The sequence below is a fragment of the Anneissia japonica genome, unplaced genomic scaffold, assembly GCF_011630105.1.
Source record: "Anneissia japonica isolate Jap-2015-1 unplaced genomic scaffold, ASM1163010v1 scaffold750_len1593409_cov174, whole genome shotgun sequence".
Lineage (NCBI taxonomy): Eukaryota > Metazoa > Echinodermata > Crinoidea > Comatulida > Comatulidae > Anneissia > Anneissia japonica.
In genome coordinates this window covers 278239-303728 of record NW_022756705.1, presented here as the reverse complement: position 1 = coordinate 303728, position 25490 = coordinate 278239, and the positions used below count along the sequence as shown (strand labels likewise).

The 25490-nt window shown below is 36.3% G+C and overlaps 2 protein-coding genes across 4 annotated transcripts in view; one reads left to right on the top strand and one right to left on the bottom strand.

Moving 5' to 3' along the window:
* LOC117124384 (macro domain-containing protein lmo2759-like) overlaps window positions 1-1053 on the bottom strand; it is a 2649-nt gene extending 1596 nt beyond the window's left edge. The window contains exon 1 of one of the 3 annotated variants that reach the window (XM_033270611.1): window positions 797-1053. The gene's annotated coding sequence lies outside the window, so the exon portion shown is untranslated. Of the gene's footprint in view, window positions 1-420; window positions 759-796 lie in introns of those variants that run through there. The other 2 variants (XM_033270612.1, XM_033270613.1) reach the window with 2 other exon arrangements.
* A 5130-nt stretch (window positions 1054-6183) lies between these two features.
* LOC117124386 (transmembrane protein 145-like) lies at window positions 6184-24812 on the top strand. The gene is made up of 11 exons (XM_033270615.1): window positions 6184-6301; window positions 6755-6832; window positions 7690-7770; window positions 8811-8909; window positions 15267-15432; window positions 15588-15659; window positions 17235-17384; window positions 17824-17902; window positions 21709-21783; window positions 23571-23630; window positions 24581-24812. Exons 1-9 carry the CDS (start codon window positions 6188-6190, stop codon window positions 21758-21760), a joined length of 891 nt encoding a protein of 296 aa, XP_033126506.1. The 5' UTR covers window positions 6184-6187; the 3' UTR covers window positions 21761-21783; window positions 23571-23630; window positions 24581-24812.
* Window positions 24813-25490: the final 678 nt, after the last annotated feature.

Below are 25490 nucleotides of genomic sequence, written 5' to 3'. Positions count from 1 at the left end.
CTCTATTACACAATAGGTACGGCTAGAAACAAATAGGTGCATATAACATAAATCAAGGTAGCCGTTAACACTGTTAAATCATATATAACTCATCAAAGAAAGGTAAATACAGTGTTCGAATAAAGGACTTAATAAATACATCGTGTAGCATAGCTCTCAACGAATGTAGTCCTGTAAATAAATGAATAAAGAAATTGTGTAATAAAATGCCTCTGGCGGGACTCGAACCTGCGACCTCTCGCTGTCAAGGCGAGTGTCATAACCACTAGACCACGGAGGCTTCATGGTTGAACAGATTCAAATACCACCAGATACACTCTATTACACAATAGGTACGGCTAGAAACAAATAGGTGCATAATAACATAAATCAAGGTAGCCGTTAACACTGTTAAATCATATATAAATAATAACAACTGACCAACTCCGGACAGTGGACGATCGTGGCATCGGCGATATTCAGCAACCTGCCGTGGTGCAAATACGAATTAAAATAATGTACTGTATTCGGTTTGTTTCTTAAGGTTTTTACCTTATGACTATGGACTCGCAGGTCGAAGACTACATCGCTGACAATGCGATCATAGCCAGCTAGAGTAGGCCAGGTGCTCAAGGCTATTGAGCATTTCCGACTGCCTGGTTACCCCCAACAAATCCTAACGGCCCCCTACAAGCTACATTTGTCAAACTATTGTCCCAATTTGTAGGCCCTAAAGCTACAAGAATTAAAACAGTTACTTTATAGTTCAGTGCCTGAAAGTACATTTAAATAATAAAGAGAAAATCACACGATTTACCTTCCTTGAATACAAAGGTGCAATGGTCTCGTTACCATCGGTTATGGCTTAGGGCCTATATCAATTCAACTTGTTACCAAGAACTACTGCGATCATTAATTTTCTGTATAGTGTATATAGACCTAACTTTTATTGTGGAAATCCTGCACTCGACGAAATTAGCATGAATTTAAGATTAAAAGGTTGAATCAATCTATAAATTTGTATTGATCTGATAACACAGGCATGCGATTAGAAATATTAGTGACGAACTAGTCAACCATATCATGCGAGTTTACTAATGAAGATAAGACCAAAGATAATAAATAGCAGACGATAGAGCAGCTTCCCAATATAGTTGAACATCGGTTCAAAAGGCATTGTGAGTACACAGAGAGCAATTTTACCTCATCCGCGCGGCGGCGCTATATAGTAATAATAAAGGTAATAATAAAGGTGCCGTACTGGTTCGTTGTTTCCAAGGTCCCAAAAACGGCAGCGTAGACCAACAGTAGACTACGTAAAGAGTTCGTGAGACTTGTGCGTGTGTTTGGCACTGTTAGCATTTAGTCAATTATTAAATGTGATTGCTACTCTGGAGTAAATGTTTTTAGGTCCATACTGTTCCGGTTGTAGCATAAAAATGATCACGCAAGACAATAACACAATGACAAATTTGACGTATTCGGGAACATGAACTACATTCTAATTTCACTCATAATTATTTTGGTATCCCTGTGTATCCTTTTTCACGTTAATGACGTCGTGATCGTCATTAGATCTTCATAAGTTGTTTACTAGACCTACGCTTCTCAAAAATGGGTTGCCAAACGTTTGCATTGGGTCGCGGGCGTGGTTTGGAAAAAAAAAAAAAAAAAAAAAAAAAACAAGATTATCAATCCATATGTTGGTGTAAAGTTTTTAACAGATCTGAAAACAATATTTTAAGTGAACCGTCTTTAGAACAATATTTTATTATATACCAACAAATAGTATTTAAAGACTGAAAAAAAACCCGCTGTTCCAATATTTTCGGGATTTTGGGTCAGACTTAGGCCACACAAAGTAATTTTTAACTTAAGTCTCTTGTATTTCATTTTAAACGCCTCATATATTAAAAGTCTCATTTTCCCACTGTGGCGAAAATGGGACGATAATCAATGACGGATTCAAGGGGAGAGTGTAAGCCGGTCCGGTCCTCTACATTTTTCATAATAAAAAAAAATACACATCTAGATGTGTATAAGAGACAGTCCCAATATAGTGGAACATCGGTTCAAAAGGCATTGTGAGTACACAGAGAGCAATTTTACCTCATCCGCGCGGCGGCGCTATATAATAATAATAAAGGTGCCGTACTGGTTCGTTGTTTCCAAGGTCCCAAAAACGGCAGCGTAGGCCAACAGTAGACTACGTAAAGAGTTCGTGAGACTTGTGCGTGTGTTTGGCACTGTTAGCATTATTCAATTATTAAATTTGATTGCTACTCTGGAGAAAATGTTTTTAGGTCCATACTGTTCCGGTTGTAGCATAAAAATGATCACGCAAGACAATAACACAATGACAAATTTGACGTATTCGGGAACATGAACTACATTTTAATTTCACTCATAATTATTTTGGTATCCCTGTGTATCCTTTTTCACGTTAATGACGTCGTGATCGTCATTAGATCTTCATAAGTTGTTTACTAGACCTACGCTTCTCAAAAATGGGTTGCCAAACGTTTGCATTGGGTCGCGGGCGTGGTTTGGAAAAAAAAAAAAAAAAAAAAAAAAAACAAGATTGTCAATCCATATGTTGGTGTAAAGTTTTTAACAGACCTGAAAACAATATTTTAAGTGAACCGTCTTTAGAACAATATTTTATTATATGCCCACAAATAGTATTTAAAGACTGAAAAAAAAACCCGCTGTTCCAATATTTTCGGGATTTTGGGTCAGACTTAGGCCACACAAAGTAATTTTTAACTTAAGTCTCTTGTATTTCATTTTAAACGCCTCATATATTAAAAGTCTCATTTTCCCACTGTGGCGAAAATGGGACGATAATCAATGACGGATTCAAGGGGAGAGTGTAAGCCGGTCCGGTCCTCTACATTTTTCATAATAAAAAAAAAATAATTGAGGGAAAAAAATAGTATTAAATTCTAAGAGGTCGTTTCCGGCCATCTACCCACAATCATAAAATGTCATATCTCAGCCCCAACCATAGTGAGGCTGGGGTGGGTAGACCCTCTACCTGTAAGTATCCCTCACTGGGGAATTCCTGTTCCGCCACTGATGGTAAGCAAAAAAACAATAAACAAAAAAATAATGTACTGTAATAGCAATACCAATGTCAAATAGTGCAGCTCAGCTCAACTGGTGGTGGCCACTGTGTGCGCTGAACCGTGGATATCTTTAGGTCCCCGGTTCAATTCCCATCGCTGCTCTCCTTGTTTTTCAGCTGCAGGAGGGCTGAAATACAAGTTACGACAGCACACGGCCTTTCGGATGAGACGTTTAAGCCGTTAGTCCCGTGTGATGGCACACGGGAACGAATTACATTCTTTGGAAAAGAGTAGGGGATTGTCTCCCGGTGTACTGCCCAATTCACCACCAGAAGGACCACACTGGAAACAAGTCTTCGGACTCAGTAGGTTATCCTTGGTGTGCTTCACATCAAATACTCTATCCTATCCTTAAACATGAGCATCATATTTCGGAGATCTTCTAAAAGTCGCTGTGCAATTTACAACCTATTAGATGGGTCGAGGCTAGTGTGGGAAATCACAACTTGGGTCCCAGAGAGAAGACGTTTGGGAAGCGGGGACATATACTATAAAATGGTCAACTTTAACATGTGTTTGTTGGATTGAAAGCCAACGTATTCCTACATAGCCTATTTTAGTAGATTTAATTGGGATATAAAATATAATAGTTCAATATAATGTGCATTTCAAATATTAAAATGCATATTGGTCGACTCGATCTTGGGAAAAAATGAAAGTTTAAAGGAATTCTCAAAGAAATCTACGACAGGAACACTATACGGGAAAAACAGTACGCGCGTATAACAATGGTCAAGACTGGTGGCGCTGTAACAAATTATATCAAGTTCATTATCATGAACATTATTATTTTCTTTGGGATACAGTACGGTATACAGGTCTCCCTGCAACTAAAGGCCACTTTTGGGACCCGGACCGGGGTTTCCATGGTCTTTAGCAGCTTTGGTCTCTACTTAGAATAATAAAGATAATAGACATTTGTTAATTTGGGACTACAGAAAAGTGATCTTTAATTGGAACTGGTCATTAATTGGAGGGTCTTTAATTAGAGGGAGACCTGTAAAAGAATTTCAACATTATTTACGTCAAACATGAAAAATTGAATAATTTTCCCAGTACTCAGTACTGTATACAGTTCAGGCCCGTGGCAAAGTCAGAATATTATATAGGACTATATTAAATTCAACGGTGGTATGCTATGTTTTACTGTCGTCGTCTTCAGTAAAACGTTCAAAGAGTTTACTTGTATGCCTATAACACCCGGTGCTGCAATCAATTTTATACTTTTAATTTTAATTTTTATTTTATCAATTTTTTTTATTTTTATTGTTTTATCTTAACCAGACCATCACCATGCTGAACGGTGCGAAGGTCTGGATCCGAGCCTTATTTCTTTAATGATTAGTAGGCCGCCTAATTATATAATTAGGATTCTGTCTCTTATACACATCTAGGTGCCGAGGACGAACATTTGAGTATATACGGAACATTTATTAATTTTTTCTGCGAAGTGAGTCTCATGAACGACAATTCACCACAATTTTGGTAAAATTAATGTTGAAATGAAGAATATATTTCAGTCTAATGTTAGTGCAAAATATCATTAGACCTTTGTAATCAGCGCACGACGCGCGACTAACATGGCAACTAACACGCGCGTGGGTAAATCGTCACTTACGCTGACGGTTTATGGTCTGGTTGCTATGGTTTTTGTGACGTTCAGCGTGTAGGGACGCACGTGCGCCTTGAATGTCGATGCCAGAGTTATAACCTTTGATGTCCCGAGATGTGCGTCCTTTTGTTAAATTACCTTGAGAGAATCAATTAAGATCTCAAATTATCAAAAATGTCTGAGCGCGAGGGGGCTGCGCCCACTCGACCCCAGCAGGAATCTGCGGCCCAGTCATTTTGGTCCACTCTCCACAAATTCGCACCCACCCAATAAAAATCTTGCGTACAGGCCTGGAGTTGTTTTCTTAGCATGTTAAACTTAAGGATAAATAGGCCTAATGGCCATAAATTGGTTATTATGACAGTCAACGCATTTTGACTGAGAGGTAGAATAATTATGTAGATGTATTATGAGAAGGCATTGACGAAATATAGATACAAAGGCAGGAAGGGGGAGGGGATATTATTATTCAACCAAGTTTAGAAATATAGTGTCAATCGAACACGGAAAATACAGCATTTATACCAAATTGCAGTAAGCAACAATGTGTATTCATCAGGCGACAGGCCAGAAATCAACGAAGATCACAAAATGGATAAATAGGGCTTAAGTCTTATTCTTGATAACAGCACAATGAATATATTTTTTTAAAGTTCCTGCAAAATCTAAGAATGGGATATTGCACCCCCATGAATGCACCACGTTGCTAGAGTAGAGTTGAATGTTCTTTTAAACGCACTCCACAAGCGAAGGAGTTTGTACTTTGATAATATTTAGCATAATACCGTCATGATGGTTTGTAATCTCCCATTTACATTTATATTCCAACACCGGTTTTGAAATAGTTTAATATCCGCCTACTTTTACAGCATTTAACGTTAGAGTATTGAACTTTTTTTCATTTAAAAATGTGTTAGTTTTTTAAGACACAACCAATGCATATTTCGTTTTATATTTTTCGTTTTAACTTTGGCTAATATCAATAAAATTAACAACTGGCCAATCAGAACATCGCTACGAGTGCGCCCTTGTCCCACAAACACACGTGTGACGTGTCTCATAACGTAAGTGTTTACGCACGTTTACGCTATCTTTGTGTTGAACCTCAGCAACCGTATTCAGCGGGGCTTAAGCGGAGGAAAGGTGCATTGTTGTATTGTTTTGTCTGTATTGTTTTCTTTTTCTTTTGTATTTCTTCTTTTGCTTTTGCTTTGAAGCTTATTATATTATTTTATGATGATATATAATAACAAATATCGACCTCTGCAATTTATTTTGTCTCCATGGAAACATTCAAGGATGCATGGAATAAAAATGCGCAGATGGATTACGCATACGCGTGCACATGACTGATGCGTACCATGGTATCAGTAGTAACGGGATCAATGCCACGGTGCCATCATAAACACAACCACTATAATAAGGACAAAATGCACGACGGGTATCTCAAGTCAAAACTTGAGATGCCATGAAAACTGACGGACGGTTTTTAGTAACCGTAGTCATAGCGTGCTCAATAATACTGGAAACACCACCAGCTGCGTCAAAACATGTCGGTGGAATCATAAACGAAAGTCAACAGGTAATGTGTTGTTACTATTATTGTACATTTTTCGATTGTTCCAAACAATGAGGCCGCCTAACTACAGGTACACTCAATAATAAATTTAAATAAATTGTTATATTTAAATGTCGATATTGCTTTGGCTGCCATGTGTGTTAGTAAACAGGATTAATGAAACGACATTGTAATTTAATCCATGGACATATTACTTTGCAGCTGTTAATATTTGATCATAACTTTCCTTGATCATAGGATATCGCTGAAGAGAATAAAGATCTTTTTGAATATATTACCTCAAATGAAAATGGTAATAAAATGAATTCAAATAGTTAAAGACAAATAACAACAGTTGCCAGATAATAATTACGTCTACACTGTATTGTTTAAATCAATTCACCAGTTTTATTATGTTTACTTTTAATATTTTACTATAGTCAAGAAATTTAACATCTGTCTTTAATCTAATTCTAGAATTTCGTTTTCGTGTCTCGGTTTGTTTTCCAACCAGATGAATACGGGGAGCTAGTTTTCACGTTTGTTTATCCATTGGTAAGACAATGACAAATGATATATTAAAGAATTCAAATGTTATTATTTAGGCCTATGCCATCATTATTAGTGATAGTACCAGTTAAAATCTTCCCCCTCCCTATTTATGTGTGTGATTTTTTCCATATATGGCATTGTGTTGTGTTATATATATATATATATATATATATATATATATTATATATATATATACATATATATATATATACATATATATTATCAAAAAATGGTAAGAACAGTGTTCGAATAAACGACATAATGGTACATCGTATAGCATAGCTTAGCTTTCAACAAATGCTCTCCTATAAATATAATTATATACATTGTGTAATAAAATGCCTCCGACGAGAATCGAAACTGTGACCTCTTGCTGTCAAGGCGAGCGTCATAACCACTACACCACAGAGGCTTCATGGTTAAACAGCTTCAACTAACCGTCAGTTACACTCTATTGCACATACGTACGGCTGGGAATAAATTTTAACATATAATATAAATCAAGATAGCCGTCTCAACACTGTTGAATTATATAATATAAATCATCAAAGAAAGGTTAATACAGTGTTCGAGTAAAGAACATGGTAATACATCGTGTAGCATAGCTCTCAACATATGTTGTCCTATAAATAAATACATTGTGTAATAGAATGCAGCAGTGGCTTGCAGCTGTTACTATACAGGCCTGCTGCAGAGGCTACCTGGCTAGGAAACTGTCTCTTATACACATCTAGATGTGTATAAGAGACAGAATTTATACATTGTCCCCGAGTTTTAATTGATATATCTACACTTTTGCCAATGCAGCTACTTCTTATTTTTAATATTCCATAAGTATGGTTTTGTTTTTCTATTTGCAGTCGCAATGTTGTTACCAGCTTCTTATCTTCAACGATCACGTGACGCAATGGCCTTACATCAGGCAACATGAAGATACCTTGGTAATAATTATATAGGCCTATCAAAGGATGTATTTCTTTCTCCAATAAAAAAAATTGTAACGTCCACTTATTAACTAACTTCGTAGTAACGTAAGGCAAGAGCGTCGATTACTCAGTCTTTAACATCGGCATTTGTTCGAGCCACTCCTCGCCCAGGATTCAGTTGGTAGAACCAAGTCTTTTCGGATAAGGATATAAAATGGAGGGCCAGTGTACACATCTGGCTGCCAAGTACTCTTTAAGCATAGAGGAATTAAAACTAATTCCTCCATACTTTAAAGAACCCATTGCATTATTTCGGAATGCTATGATGCTATGGTCCATTTCAGCCCTTGCCGTTGTGGAAAAATGTGAACCTGGACCTATGATGAGCGCCTCTTTAAGGTGGCTTAGTCACGCTGTTCGCATTATTTTTTTTCATACATTTAAGGCAGAAATTACAGAGGGCGCTATTCTAGGTCAATTAGGTGAATTGATAACATGAATATACATGCCGACTTCTCCTCTCCTCGCGAGTCGCGAAAGCAGTGTTCGCCGCTTGTGGAATATTATTGCCTGTCATGTGAAAGCTACGGTGTATACGGTAGTAAGGTAGACCAAAATATCTTGGTAGTTGGCCGAGACAGTGTAGTTCACACAGTGAAAATTAATGGACTAATGTTTAGTATTGTACAGTAATTATAATATCCCTATGCCTAGACACTACGTACAGCATGGTCTTTGAAAGTATTATAAAAAACAGCGTTGAATCTGGTCGGTTATTTAAGTAATGCAGTAATGTAAAGTACAGTATGGCATACGTACAATATACAATGGAAGAAAACAATTCTATATACAGTATTGTTATAATGTTGATTTCTTTCAGACATTTCGTTCATATTCAATATAATAAAAGTAATATGCATAGATTTATATAGCAAAAAACATTGATTACTGTATGTCGCTTCTGAATGCACAGACTATAATTGTCTCATGTTATTCAATATAAAATAAATAAACAATTGTGAAAAATGTACTTTCATACAATTTATACATTTCAGTCATGCATTGAAAAGCGTTCTTTATTGGATGGATCTTATAAAACCACGGTAAACCTCAGTGAGGCGTCCCACTGCAAGATTAACACACATAACGAACAGGTCAGTAATAATTATACTGTATCTCTTAATATCACTTTTTCAGTCACTAATTTTACATTACAGAATTTATATAGCGCACATATATAAGCACAAAATATAAATTTGTCACACATCATAGTGTGTACAAAGCGTTTTAGAGGCTTCAGCACGAAGATCGTTCCTACGCTCACGTGCACGTCACACCCATAAACAAAAACATACGAATCACGAATTATACATTCAAAATGCGGCTAGAGTAAATACAGTTCATTAACCGCATTTGAATTTTGGGCAAGGACAATATTGCCTTCAGCAGGCACTGATTGTTTTCCAGGAAAGTCTCTTTAAATAATTAGTGGGGGATTCAGTCCCCCAGCCTCCCTTCCAACGCTAATGCGCATATCACAAAATCAAGAATTACTTCACTCAAAATGCGGATAAAGTAAATACATAAAGTTCATAAACCGCATTTGAACTGTAGACAATGACGGCTTGAGAGTCTTTCGATAATTAGTAAGCATACATATATAACTGTACATAATAAAGATTTGCATGAAGCCGGGAGATCATTGCCCCCAATGGTTATTATACAACAATATACACGTATATATTAACAATATTGAGTAGTTGGATACGTAGTCTTTCTTTCATGGATCGATGAACCGATAGATTCTGAAGAACGCACTTTCGTACATAAATTATTACGACGTCGAAATAAAAACTTGTGTATAATTTTATTTAATTGAAGGCTAGTTGGGCTAAGCCAGTTTGTCTGCCCCCCCCCCCCCTCGCCTCCCGCCTTGGTTCGGCCTGAGGTAAGAAAAAGTAAGATTACGTCGCCTTTAGATGGCCGGAAATGGCATTCTCAGGATTTGAATATAATTTTCATTTTTTTTTCTCACCATTCTTATACAATGATTTTGAAATATCTACGGGGGCCCAGGCCGGGGTTCCCCTTGAATCCGCCACTGTATGGGGGAATCCTCTAACGCTCAGGTGACCTAGGGTTTTAAAACAAATACCGTATATACTCGCGTATAGGACGAGGCTTAAAATAGCAAATTACAATCGAAAAAAGGGGGTCGTCTTATATACGCACGACATTCAAATTTTAGATTTTTATAATCATGTTCGAATGTCCGTAAAACGCGAACTTTCCACTGTAATGAAGCAAATAAATGTATGAATGGACGCAATATTTAATACGGGAAAATTCAATTTTGGTGGTGAAGATTTAAAAACTCATAAAATGGTATTATTTGGAAGATTACCCTTGCATGTGGCTCCATTTATCCAGCTAGATGCAGTATCAGGACCACAACAAATTAGCAATTCCGACCATGAAACAGGGGGTCGTCTTATACGCCCGACGTACAAATGTTAACCAAAAATCTTCTACGCGAGTATATATGGTATTACTATAAAAAGATAAATGAACATATTCTTGAGAGATAGGACTTAATGGTTGCTATACAAGATTACTCAGACACGCCTTGAATAACAACTATAAACAACATATTATGTAGTATAATAATAATAATAATAATAATAATAATAATAATAATAATAGTAATAATAATAATAATAATAATAATAATAATAATAATAATAATAATAATAATAATAATAATAATAATAATAATAAAGATTTATAAAGCGCACATCTCCACCAAATGTGCTCAAGGCGCATAGACAATTAAACCAACAAGATCCAAATAATTCCCAGAAGAATTTTCAGCAAAATCCAAATACCAATTATCCCATCGAGGCAATGTTGCTTCCCATAAAAGTATACGCAGATACCCAAAGGCAGTATGTTGAGAATCAGCACCTTTCACCCCAGGATAAGCCCGGGGCTCCACTATCGTGCACTGCAACAGAAGCTGCATTGCGTCGACAGAGTAAAGTGGTATCATGTGTTTATTTATTTATTTATTTATTTTGAATATTTTTTTTGTGAGTAATATAAATTCAACAGAGAAACATCAAGGTAGTCTATACGCCTCGGTGAAAATTCAAATTAATTCCAGAAAAATTTCAAGCAGAATCCGCATACCAAATTATCCCATCGAGGCAGTGTTGCTCCCCATGTAAGTATGCGCAGATACTCAAAGGCAGTATGTTGAGCATCAGCACCTTCCACCCCGGGATAAGCCCAGGGCTCCACTACCGTGCACTGTAAAGAGCAACATTGCGTCGACAGAGAAAAAGTGGTATCATCATATAGAGATATTTCCCCCTGTATATCAAGAACTTTGAACGAAGGTTAGTATTTGCTGGACATTACTAAAGATGTAAAAATGAAGTTTTTTCAATGGTTCTCTTTTGGGAACCAACCCATGGGGAAATAAAGCAAGGACGGCCCCGACTACATACATCAAACAATTAGAAAAGGATCTACTATAAACACACAGTGGCAGTACATTCAGTGGCGTAACACTAGGGCTTGGGCCCTGTGGTTTTCTGAGACTAGGGGCTCTTTTCCGGTCCCGGTCGCTATAAATTCCATTACGGGGTTTAAATGTGTTTTTTAAACACGTTTGCCATTTAATATATTATAAATGTTTTTAACGACGAAAAAATGATATGATATTAGTGGCGGATCTAGCAGTACTAGTAGGAATTTGGAGTCGTACCACCTCAACCCCACCCTAGGAGTCGGGAGGGCCCTGCAGGCCGCGGCACGAGACCGCACAGGCGTTCGTTACGCCGCTGAGTACATTCCACAACTTAATGGAAAACAGAGATTTGTGGAGAACAGTCATTAAAAAAAATTGGAACTTTGCTCATCATTAACCGGGTGTGCCCGATAAAGAGAGAGAGACAAGGAAGATATTTCTGCGGTGGCGTATCGAGGGAATGGGGATGCTCAGGTTGCTTTAGCACCTCCCCCACCCCACTAGAAGTCTCAAATTCTCACACTTTTGTCTTACCTCAGCCTCAATTACGGTGGGTTGAGGTGGATGGATTGGTAGTTTTCATAAATTTTAAGTATTCATTTTCGGGCATCTACAAAGTCTCAAATTCCCCAAATTTTCTCACCTGAGCCCCAACCATTATAGTAGGGCTCAGTTGGATTTGGTAGTTTTTAGAATTCTAAATATTTAAGTGCCATTTTATGGTACTTATTTAATTAATTCGGTTTTTTTTACACTAAATTCGTCAAAATTAAAAAAAAAAAAGGTAATTTAAGTTCGATTTTGTGTGGACTCTCATTTCATCAGCATAGATATAGTTACCAACCTGAGAGATTTGAAATGCGTGACTACACCAATTGGGTGGGTGGTGCCGCCAGCGGTCCAGGGGCAGAACCCCTGCGGAAGTTCGTGTTCCAGTCATCACATAATAAACGGTTGGTTGTAACAATAAACTCGCAAGACAGCTCGCGAATACTAGATTATACAAGTGCGTGGTTGGCTGGGTTGTTTTGGTCGTAAAAGAGAAACTTTCTCTGTGAATTTATTATCTAACGAGATAACGAAAGCCCTCCAATGATCCAAATTACTGTATGACCGTTTTTATATTTTTAATAAAACCAATTTCTTCTAATTTTAAATACGTTTTCCCTGAATTTGTGATAATTCGTTATCGCGCAAGTTGTAAATGCGTGACACATTTATGATCTCGCATGTGTTTCTGCAAAATGCGTTTCATCCAAAATCACTTTGAAACGCGGGACCGTCCCGCACGATGCGTGACGATTGGTAACTATGGCATAGATAACTGCCGGGCCCTTACTAGGTAAAATTGGTAATAGAATGCACCTGATCGGACCTAGAGACAGAGCCTTAAGCCACCCTGACACTTGCACAATTTTTGTCCCCGCAATGCCGCGCAATGCGTTGTGGCAAGACGTGCCATTTCGGTGGTACGCTGCAGAGCGTGAACCCGTGTTTGCGGCCTGTTCGCGCACTGTACACGCATAAGTTACGAATTGTACGAATGTGCGGGAACGAAAATCGTGCAAGTGTCAAGGTGCCATTAGTGGGGTCAACTCAGGCGAAACGCTTAAAAATGCTCATACATTCTGAGATTTTTTAAAACAGATACGGCATTAACGCTCAGAAATATCTAAAAAATATTTTGTTTAAAAAATTCAAGAATATTGAGAACAAACCATGGTCAAGTCATAGGCATATATATATTTATCGTTTAGGGCCTATTAGGCATTTCAGGAATCTATGATATACTGTATTATAATATTGACAACAATAGAACATCTATAGGTGGAATTTCGCCCAACCCGTCGTGAAAATGTACTGAATACTCATTGTGTGTGAAAACACTTGCAAAAATAGTACCCGCTGCTTACTTGGCTCGAATTCAACCCTGGCCTTCAGGTACAGGCTCGGTGGCGGTATGATGTCAGGCTAGTGACCTGGAGTCGAGTCCCATCGGAGAACAACTTGCAAATATTTTTTGCAAGTATTTCCACACGCACTGAGTATTCAGTACATTTTCACGACAAGTTGGGCAAAGTTACACATAGGCCCCCTAATTGATTCTCTTGAAGCAATCCAGGTATTGTCTATTCCATCACGATAATAGGCCTAACAATTACTATTCAATAATAGAACAGTCATCGACCTACTTGCAGTGAAGTGAATCTAAAATGTATTCGTGAAGTTATGATGATCTGAAGTGTTTAAAAACGTACCAACTTTAAAATACTGTACCACAAACACAAATGTGCGTGACGATATTTTATTGCTTTAGAAATATGATTTCAAAATGTATGAGTGCATTTTTGCAAGTGTTTTGATACGCGCTGAGTATTCAGTACATTTTCCAGGATGGGCAAAATTACACATATAGGCCCCCTAATTGATTCTCCTCGGGGGCGGATTTATGGGGGATGCGCCCCCCCCCCTCCTTTTTGGGAGGTAAAAAAATAAAGAAAAAGTAAAAAAAAATGATAGCCCAGAACGCCTCAAATGCTATTTTCGAGCGTCTAGAACGCAAATATTTCGCGGGGGCATGCCCCGGACCCCCAATGACAGTGTTGTCTCGATCGGCCCAACTTTTGCCCCCCCCCCCACTCTTTTTGGACATCTCTGGATCCGCCCCTGCTCCTGACGTAAATCCAGGTATTATCTATTTCATCACGATAATAACAGTTACCATTCAATAATAGAACAGTCATCGACCTACTTGCAGTGAGCTGAATTTAAAATGTATTCATGAAGTTATGATGATCTGAAGTGTTTAAAAACGTACACAATAGCCTAACAGTTAAACCGACTTTAAAATACCACAAACACAAATGTGCGTGACGATATTTTATTGCTTTAGAAATGTGATTTCAAAAAGTAATTATTGCATCGTATACGTAAGGGCTTGTTTTGTTGTGTTTTTTTTTACTTGCAGCGTTTGGGAAATAGGTAATAAGTAAATTGTAATCATCAATAATTATAGCCTCTAAAACCTAACATTATTGAAGGGTCCTTTTAAAGTTTAAATAGGACTTTTTAAAGTTATATTTTTAGATCATTAGACCTATTGAATGAGCCCCCAATAGCCCCTGGCCCCAGTGCTGTGCACTGACTGCACTGCCCATACCTACGCCACTGGACCTGAGTATTATTAGTGGTTACGTAACGTTTGTCATGCACTGTATTATGCGCTAAAGAAGTGGAAGACCATAATGTATTGGGAATGTACCTCTCTGGTAGGGCCTACAGTACAATCAGTGTAAAAGTGTAAGGTAGGATAGTGTGGATTTAAACATTGTCCTAAAGTAAGTATGATTGTTGGAAAATGGTCAACATTTTATTTTTATTTCTCACACTGACCTTCGCCTGGCAAGGTGAGAAATAAATCCACGTCTGATTTTAGCATGTTTTTTTTAAGCCAGGACCCAGTAGTATTTTGTTACGTTTCTTCACAGAGGGGGGGGGGGGTCGTCCAAAACCGCTGAAACTCCCGCCCCCTGGATTCCGCCACTGTCTACTTAACGCTAATTCGATTGCAGTTAACTCTAAAGCATTATTTTTAAGCTGAATGCATTTCCACTTAACACTAATTGACCAAATTTGGAATGTCCGTTAAGTAATTGTGATTGGCTGTTATATTAATGTTAAGTCGAATACATTACACTTAACACTAATTGACCAAATTAGTGAAACGGACCAATCAAATTCCACTTAACACAGTTCAATTCCAGTTAACTCGAATACAATTAATGTTAAGTTTAATGCATTTCAACTTAAAACTAATTCAATTACAGTTACATTATACTTAACACTAATTCAATTGCAGTTAACCCGAATATAATTAATGTATTCGAGTTGAAGGTTAAATATACGATCCTGTGCATTACACGTGTGCCTAATCGTTTACAATTTGCTTGTTTTATATTTATTTATTTATTTTTTGAAGGAGTTATTTTGTTTTGGAAAGCAGACGTTCGAGCATGCTGATGAACGATGGTGGTACCTGACAGTTGCCAACTGTGATGGCAAAGGGATACATAGTCTGCGCTTTAACATCAACATGACAAATGGTCGCCGAGCGCTTGATAAACAATTTTCAGCAGACGAACGTTGTAAGATTTTTTTTGTCCACCATTGTATCTGAAAGTGGCAATGACATTATACATTTTAGGCCTATATATACAAATTATATCCAAATTCAAAATGATCGAATTGTAATCGATGATACCATAATTTCTTATTTTATGTTAATTAATGTTTTAATCAGATATTCTTGAAACAGATGCTGTGTTTCTTGGAATATACTGCATCACCTGCGTTGCACTGTGCCACTTCAAAAGTAAGTTTTTTTTATTATTAGCTTGGTTATTGTCAACAATACTATGATACAAACCTATTGAATTGAAAAAATATATATATACAACAGATAGCGGTTTGGAGCAGCTGTTGCGTTTCTGCTTTTCTATCTTGAGGTCGGAAGTTCAATCCCTAGTTGTGCATTTCAATACACATTACCTCCGTCCCTGTTCCTGGAGCACAAGTGGTAGGTTGAAACACAGAAGGGCGCTGATTTCCATTACATTTTCATGCTAAGACCAACGCGGTTATATCCCTCCACCGGTCTGCCTGCCTGGTATCTCATGCTTTCGTTATGAGAAACATCCTAGACTGAAATGGACTGACTCAACAAAATCACGAAATGTAACTGGCTACACAGCTGCAACATTATGGAGTTCTCCCAGGGAACTAAGTATGTGTTTCAATATAATGCTTTATCCAATGACCTTAGGGGCGTTGTTGGCATGAAGTAATATAATAAGTCCCCGAATAAGTCTAACATCGTTTGATGTTGTTCTAGCTGTTGTTGTTGTTGTTGTTTTTGCTGTTGCTGTTGTTGTTGTTATTATTATAATATGCAAACAGTACAATAGATTGACATAGTTACAGAGACTTATTTACGCTGTGGTTATGCTTGAAATGAAATTTTTAGCCGGTTTTTCGTGCTGAGATCTAAATATCTCTTGATTGGTCTGGCTGGTATCTAATACATCCGTTATGAGAGAAAACATCCTGGACTGGAATGGACTGATTTAACGAAAATCACGAAATATAACGGAACTGAGATAAGCAATGCACGGTACCGTATACTTCCACGCATAAACAAATACAAAAAGGAAATAATAGGCCTATAAGAAGTTCAAGAGGATTTCAGCCCACGTCTGCCGTTTGTACATGGCCCCCGCGAGCGATAATACGCTCTGCAGCACCAATCAATCAGACAATCCTTAGTTTAAGATGTTACAATCAAGTTTAAAATGAATGTGGACTAATGACGTTACCGGTACTACTAGTGTGTGTAGATATAATATATATATACTGTCTCTTACTATAAAAACTGTCTCTTATACACATCTAGATGTGTATAAGAGACAGATCATATACTGTACATAAATACGCACACAAACACTTACGGGATTTAATAATAAGTTTGATTAGACATTTATTAACTTAATAGTTTCTTGACACGGATGTGCCACTATTTAGAAAAAATAGGCACACCGTGTTTTCTTTCTTTATTAATATTTAACCAGAAAGTCCCACTCACTGGCTGATTCAGGGAAGTCCCCTCCCATACAAAAACTTACAGTGAAACTATTTAGATGTCAAATCAAACTTTTTTGTTAAACTCCATACTTTATTTTATAATATTTTGCTCTGTAGAACCCTTGAGTAATATGCTGATGGCAGTGTTTTTAAATATTTTCATAATTATATTTGTTGTGTACAGATTATATTAGATCCGGTATGTTAGGAATGGAGTGCGCCCTCAGTAATCATCAAAAGAATAGTCGCTTTATCAAGATACATACTATTATGATTATTATTACAGTACTTTACTGTTATTACGTTTCAGATCAACTGCGCAGACGCCGTCTTCTGCACAATACCTACCAGCTATTTGCGTGGTCATGCTACATACAAACTCTCAGTATTTTCTTGCAAGTAGTGGCCTTGATGGAATATGCTACAAACGGCATTGGACTGCCTAACCTTAAAATTATCGGTATTGATTAATTGCAAAATGCCTTTTTAATTAATAGCTATTGTTATAATTATCTTGATGCATTTTCATCTAAGCCTAAAATATTTTAACATCTGGACACAATAGTTGATGTCTCAATTGGTATAGGCCTATACAAATGTGATATGATAAATAATATATGATAAATATTATAAATAGGCCTATTGATCGATTCAGTCGTATACTGGTTAATCAATTATAAATATGTACATAGGTAATAACAACTATTTGCAACATATATAATCAATATTTTTTACTACTTCGGCTTACAATCCAATGTATAGCCCTGAATATTTATGTTTTCATCTAAAGGCGGGCCGCCAAAGCTTGGTTCATACTTGCGTAATTCGACGCGTTGACGTAACACACGCACTGTACGCCAAGATTTACACGATTTTTTTGTTGTTGTTGTTGTTAACAGGAGAAGTTGTATCATCGTGCTCTAGCGTCATATTCGTTCTACTTCTTATTCTCGTTGCTAAAGGATACACTGTTACCAGGTAACCATATGCCTAAAATACTGCTTGCTATACTCCAGATAGAACCGTTTTTACGATGTAGAAGTACATTTGTAAAATAGACTTCCCTACTCCCAATGAACTCTTATAACATGTAAGGGAAATTAGCATGGGAAGATTGGAAAGCCTGGAAAACGTTTTCCATATATAGGTGCTGCCTTTCTACGTCCTACAGGTAAAAATAAAAGGGAAAAGAGGAAAAAATATCTGAGAGATGTTAGTGTCTGTTCCAATTCCCTTTTTTCTGTGCCTAGGCCTATGTCGATGTACAAGTGTGAAATAGTAAAATGCAAAAAAAAATATTTCTTTATTAAAAACGCTAGCAATACAAATATTTACAAATGTATTAAGCGTGGTTATGATATTTAGTTTTCAAACACATTATGTTTTATTACTTATGCTAATTTGATTAGGCCTACTCCGTCTAATGAAAGGGCTGGTCTGGTTTTGGCCGGACCAATAATGTACAACTCAATATCGTTTGTAAGCCAACTTCTACTTTCTCTGACGCAGTCAAACATAACTTATAAATTTGGAGGGTGCCGGCTGGGACCTCCCTCGAACCTGCCACTTCCCAGTGGTGAAACGAGGTTCCGATGGGCCCTTTTCGAGAGTACAGTCATCACATAGGTTAAGAATGCTATATATAGAAAAATAATGACCAAATCACAATTAGTTTTTTTAATAATATGAAAGACAGTGTATTGCAAAAATTATATAAAATAAATTGTTCACAATTTCTTATCACTTCCATAATTATATGAAATGAGATGCTTATTCCTCAATGAATGAATAAATAAAGTGCAAGAAATATGAACACATTATATAATGCAATATGAATAACAATGATTATAGGTTGATTATATTTATACAAGTTGACGGATGTTGTGAAATACCTAAAAAAAGATTCTAGATTCAAGAACACTTTATTGTCCATTTTAAAAAGGAATTTGTTTTTCCTTTGCAACAGTCTTGGTTAAGAAGGATAAAATTACATTAAAAATCACATGACAAAACAACCTGGTAATGACGACCAATACGTTAAGATATTAACAATTTAAAATAGTAAAGTAGTAAAAATCACTGTTTAAAACTTTTTAAAATTTACTATGTGTATCTCAGAAACAGACCAGCCACTTTAGTAAAGATTAAAACTATAAAAACCTAGCATTTTGCTATAAAATAATAACAGCATGCTTATTAAATAAATCATGTGTTATGTATGCACAGAATATAGTACGGTATGCATATTCCTCCATGGATAAATAAAGTGCAAGAAACAGGAACAAAATTATATTACCGTATATAATGCAATATGCATAACAAAGAATGTGCGCCTATTATATTTATACGGGTTGACGGATATTGTGAAATACATATAAAAAGATGTGGCCTAATTAAATTAACATGTGTTATGAATAGACAGGGTATATGCTATGCATTATTTAGTAAACCTATTTAAATGTCTTTTGAATTAAGCTGGGTGAATACGTTAGATTTTCAAATAACAGACTGCTAGTATATTATTTAGTATTATTATTTAGTAAACTTTTAGTTTATTAATGGCAGGACCATGTATGTAGGTATTCCCATGATATGGACAGATCTACCAGGTGATAAGCACTCAACAGAGCAATAAAAATCAGGGGCATCAACTTTGGGTGGAGGGTCAATATTAGAATCATGTACTGTACGTTTCTACATGGGTTCCACTCAGGTCCTACAACAGTCCCGGTCAGGGTGGTATAGGACAAACGCAAGCAATTTTGATAAGATACTTATTAACTGATAGATACTTATTAATCAATTCAACTGATCGATTTACACTTTTTTGATTAAAAAAATTACTATGACATGGTCCTGGCCGCCAATGCGTACAACCGGTAGCTGAGCTATGGCCCTGGTTGAGACGAATACGTGTCAATTCTTTTACAGTATTTTTGCAACACAATGAGCAGGCCGTATGGTATATACATCGGCTAGTGTAAAACATCATTTATAAATAATATCATTTCTACTGTTAAAGCAATGTTTAACTACTTTTACTTGTACGTACGTTAATATTTATGAAATACCATGGTGACAAATATAAATGATAAAGCATGAATGGTTAAATGATATATTTAGTACAAGTATGAATGATTGATATAATAGAATATTGCGTGTTTTGAGCTATAGACAAAGACAAATCTAATGAAAAGAAGTCATGTTCATGCAATGATTATGTATATTTGGACGGGACCAATAAAAATAGCTTCCGACGCCCCTGATACCTTTTCAGTCTTTATTACTAGCATAATTTTAATGGTTCACATGGGAAATGGACTGTGGTGACTGCGCGTATGCGTATCAATTTACGCGTCAAAACGCATCTAATCGGTCCAGTGTGAACAAAGTTTAGCATTAAAAAAAACTATGACGTAGCAACCTGGGAATTTGTTAATGTAATAAGATACAGAGTAAAAATTAACGTATTTCTATTTCATAATTAATCTTTTCAGAGCAAGGTTGACACTCGTCACATTCATCAGGATATTTATATTCATGACATGTTACTTGATAACGTACGCTACACTTTATTATTATCGAGAGACTATGTATGATCCCCGTGACGTCATCAGTAAATACGAGTCTGTTGCTGGATTCGGACTTATCATTTTGCAGCTGATTGGTCAGTAGGCCTACCGTAAAGACTTAACTGACTTCCCAAAAATCGAAAAATCTAAAAAATATACAAATGTGAGAAAACACATAGGCCTATATTAACATTAAATATGACACAGATTAAGAAAAGTATTTTTCTTTTATGATTTAAAAGTTCTAACATCCTTAAATTTGCATCATCATTATCATAATCATAGGTGCACTCAATCATTAACATTAGGCTATTAATTATATGCAAACTTATCAATATTGTCATAATCATCTCCATAGGCATTATCTTTTCATTTATTTTTGTTACCCCGGTATCTTTTAATAATTTATTAACAGGGTTAATATTAACCAAATATAGGCCTAGGTCTGTTGTTTATAAGGTACAGTACAGTACAGTAGCATTGCATTAGGCTACCTATTGATGTTGCTATTCCAGACCTGTCAAGTCGTCGCTCACATCACGAACTAACACAATTAAATTCAATTGTGTTAGTTCGTGAAATCAAAATACGCGCTGTTGTCGTTAGGCAGGCTCAGGTCGACACGGAACTCAACTCAACTCAACTCAACTCAACTCAACTGGTCGACATGAGCGCTCCGCGCAACTGAAAGGAACTGAACGCAACTGAAAGGAACTGAACGCAACTGACCGCAACTGACCGCAACTGAAAGGAACTGACAGTTGCGCATATTTGTCGAGTTGAGTTGAGTTGAGTTGAGTTCCTTTCAGTTGCCCATGTTCAACTTTTTGTGGAACTGAAAGGAACTGAAAAAAGCGCGAAAAGGAACTGAAAACGTTGATCCTGTATTATATTATATTACAATGTTTTGTTAATGGCAGATTACTTTATTCTTTGTTTTTAAAATATAGGCCATAGGCCAGGCTTTTATTCTAAAGGCTGTCTCTTATACACATCTAGATGTGTATAAGAGACAGCATTATATAATGCAATATGAATAACAATGATTATAGGTCTATTATTTATACAAGTTGACGGATGTTGTGAGATACCTAAAAAAAAAATTCTGATTCAAAAACAATTTATTTATTATTATTATTATTATTATTATTATTATTATTATGGTTTATCCGTTTTGAATAATTAATGAACATAAGCTTTTCCCTTTAACAGGTTGGTATCAAAAAGGATGAAGAGGCTGTATTTAAATCGTTTTCATCTTTGATCTTCAACGAATTCAAACTAAAGGTTAAAATCTACGGTCTTTTTGGTCACAATTAATGTAGATTAAATTGAGATATAAAGAAAATAATATTCAAATTTTAAGTCACAGCGTGCAATTTCCGGCCATCTAGAGATGCCATAATCACAAATTTTCTTACCTCGGCCCCAACCATGGTGGGGCTGATGTGGTATAGATCTTCCATCTGTGAAAGTACTTCCTCGGGCCTCCTCTATTTTGAATTTCTGGATGGAGACTACCCTCTCAAATAGAAATGACTACATCTTACATTTAACCATGTGGGGGGGGGGGGGGGGGGGGTTGGGGGGGGGGGGGGGGGGTTAAGGGGGTTACGACGAACCGTCCAAAAACTGATGAAGGTCCATATTTATAAACAAAAAAATTATATTCGTAGATATATTTACAATGTTCTCCAGAGTATCGGAGATCATACAAGCCAGAAGTCGGCATTTCTAAGCTTTCCCAGCTAACAATATTACGTAATTGTATAACGGTTTCCAAAGGGTTCACTTTCCACTGAAACGAACCTCCAACAAATTAAGTCAAGCTACAGGCCTGCGTTGCATCTCAAATCAGGATGTTTACAATAACAAAGAGATGGTAAAACACGACTTATAACTCAAAATTTAAAAAAAACCAAAATATTCGTGTGACGTCATTACTGGTTCATAATGCAAGAAAAATGCTACAAAAACTACAAGTCGATTCGACTCAAAACAAAAATATTATTATCAAATAGAAGCAAACATGGGTAAATTGGACTCGAAATAAAAATATTTGTATCAGTAGGCAGGCAAAAAAGTAAAAAGAGCGGCTCTCGAATTTGAAATGTTCATATCATTATCCAAGGCGGGAAAAATGTTGATTGGACTGACTCGAAATAAAAATATTGGTGTCATTATCCAATAGTATAAACCGGCAATAATTATAAAAGACGACTGGACTTAAAATGAAAATATTTGTGTCAATAGGCAGGCAAGAAAATATAAATAAAATGTTTTAAGTCATTAGGCGTATTCGACTGGTCCTTTTCAGAGGAGAAAATTACTACTCGGAGTGTGCTCGTTAAAAAACAGCGAGGAGTTCGAGCCGCTTTTGTGAGGAATTCGTGCTGCTCGTGCGACCAATCGAATACGGCATGTGCAGTTTGAGTGAAAGAGCTGCTCAAAACAGACCAGTCGAATACGCCTATTATCAAATAGGCAGGCAAAATGATTAAAGTCAACTCTACTCGAAATAAAAATATTCGTATTATCAAATGTAGCAAAAATGATGAAAGTCGACTCGAAAAAACAAAACAGGAAAAATTGATAAAGTCGACTCGACTTGAAATAAAAATATTCGTGTCATTATCCAATAGACAGGCAATATTGTAATTATAAAAGTCGACTGGACTCAACATGAAACCATTTGTGTCGATAGGCAGGCAAAAGGTAAACGTCGTTTCGAAATAAAATGTATCATTATCAAATAGTCAGTCAAAATGATGAAAAATATACGTGTCATTATCCAGTAGACAGGCGAAAATTGTAAAAGTCGACTGGACCCGAAATAATATTGACGTGAATGAGCCAAATGAAAGATGTGAAATACATTATGTTTACATTTTAAACAAGAATTATGATCAACTTCAAATAGGCCTATAATTGTAGAATGCCTACGGTATGTATAGACATTTATGGTTGAACTCTTTTCTGTTCTGTTTATGAAGGTAATAATAACAAAACAAAATCGATATAATGGTTGATTTGCAATTACTATAGTCGATAATTCCATTTTCTGTTCTGAAAAGGAGAATGACGGCACTGATGCTGACTCAAATCCGGGATCAAGAAACGGCCTTGAACAAAACGTGAGTCTCAAATTCAAATATTCATTCTATCATCAGTGAAGTAGAAAGTATAAAGCCTAACAGTGTCGGGGCGGACATAGGCTTATATTACCATTTAATTTTACTTGGAAGAGATTTTTCATAATATAGGCCTAAATGATCTTGAATTAGTTCGGTTGACGCGGCCTTCATTGTACAAAAACGGGCTTTACAATTACGTATGACAAAATAGGAAAACGGCATTCAGAGCATAGAGGAATTAGTAAACTAATTCCTCCACCAAGTTTAGAGTAACAAAGACAGATCATCACAAACTTTCAATTTCACGAATTACCAGTGAAAAAATGAGGAAATATTCCATTCCAGAAAGGCGTTAAAATGTTTAATTTTAGTTATTATTAATAACATGAAACATCAGGTCGCCCTTCAACTCTTGGGACCGGGATTTGCATGGTCTTTAGCAGCTTTGGTCTCTAATTAGAATAATAAAGATAAAAGAAATTGGTTAATTTGAGACCACAGAAAGGTGGTCTTAATTGGATCATGGGTCTTTAATTAGAGGGAGGCCTGTATATTTTTTTTTTTAAAGAAAAGGTCATTTCTATAATCAGACATTCCTACAAAACCGCATTTAGCTGGTATATTATTTTTAATATTTGAATTCTTATATTTTAATACCCTTTAAATAATTATATATTTAAATTTAATCCATTTCCATTTAAGCAATGTACACATCAAATATTATAGGCCTATCTAGACTTAAAGTGTATTGTTGCTGATTCGGTTTTTTTAAATGTTCAACGCGGTAGTATGTTTAAGCCGAAGTGATTGTTTACAACTAGGCTGCTGATCTCACTCAAAACACATTAATATCAATGTTATTTTCAACACCGTTGTTATGACTATTAATACTATCATACATTAATTATTTACATTATATTATATTCAAATTAGCTGTCGATTTCTTTCAGGAGTACCGGGATGAGGCCGATGAATCGACCTAAAGGCATGCTAAGTTTGTCTCCCCGCAGTAAGTCGGCTGGATGAAAGAAAATACAACGAAACGAACAATGATTAAATCTGCAGTTCTAACTCAGTTTACATGTAAAGTGGTTAATTAATTATTCATACGGCCTTCATATAACAGAATATTGTGGATATTGTTGATAATGTCAATAATAAATAATGATCAGGAAAATGTCAGAGATTTAGTAGTAGTGCACTGATTATCGTGGGCGACATCCTGTTTTGATTTTTGTTTTTCCCTTGTCAAATCAACAGCAATCAAATCGAATTTAAAATAGGGTATTCTCTTATAGATGAGAAACACAAAGCCATTAAGCAGTAATTGCAGTGCTCTATCAGAGGCGGATTCAGAGAGGGGGAACGGAGGTCACATGTTCCCGATTGGCCACGGCCTCATTTTATTTTTTAATTGCAATATACTAAAACATGGAATAGAAATATGAAATTTATACAGCGTCTTGTTAACTACAGTAAACAAGTATTAGACAAATTACACCTTGATTATGCCAACTTAAATATCCCTCCGAAAGCTTAAGTGGCATATAACATCTAATCACGGGGCCCCGGTGCAAGCAAGTATTGGGAGCATGTATTTTATTAACCAATTACGGGTGTGACGAAAGTGTAAGGCGAGTGACCGCTTGCGATTTTTTTTTTCCGTACGAAACATTTACATGAAACTCCACTCGGGCCGTCTCGGCTGAATCGACCCGAAAATCTCATTGAACAACGAACTTCTGAGAGAACGTCGCTGTCTGATTTTTAATAATACATTGATGTTACCATGTTAATACCAATGGGTCGTTTAAAATGACATATAATATTTGATTAAGCTGCACGAGTAATGAAAAGTGT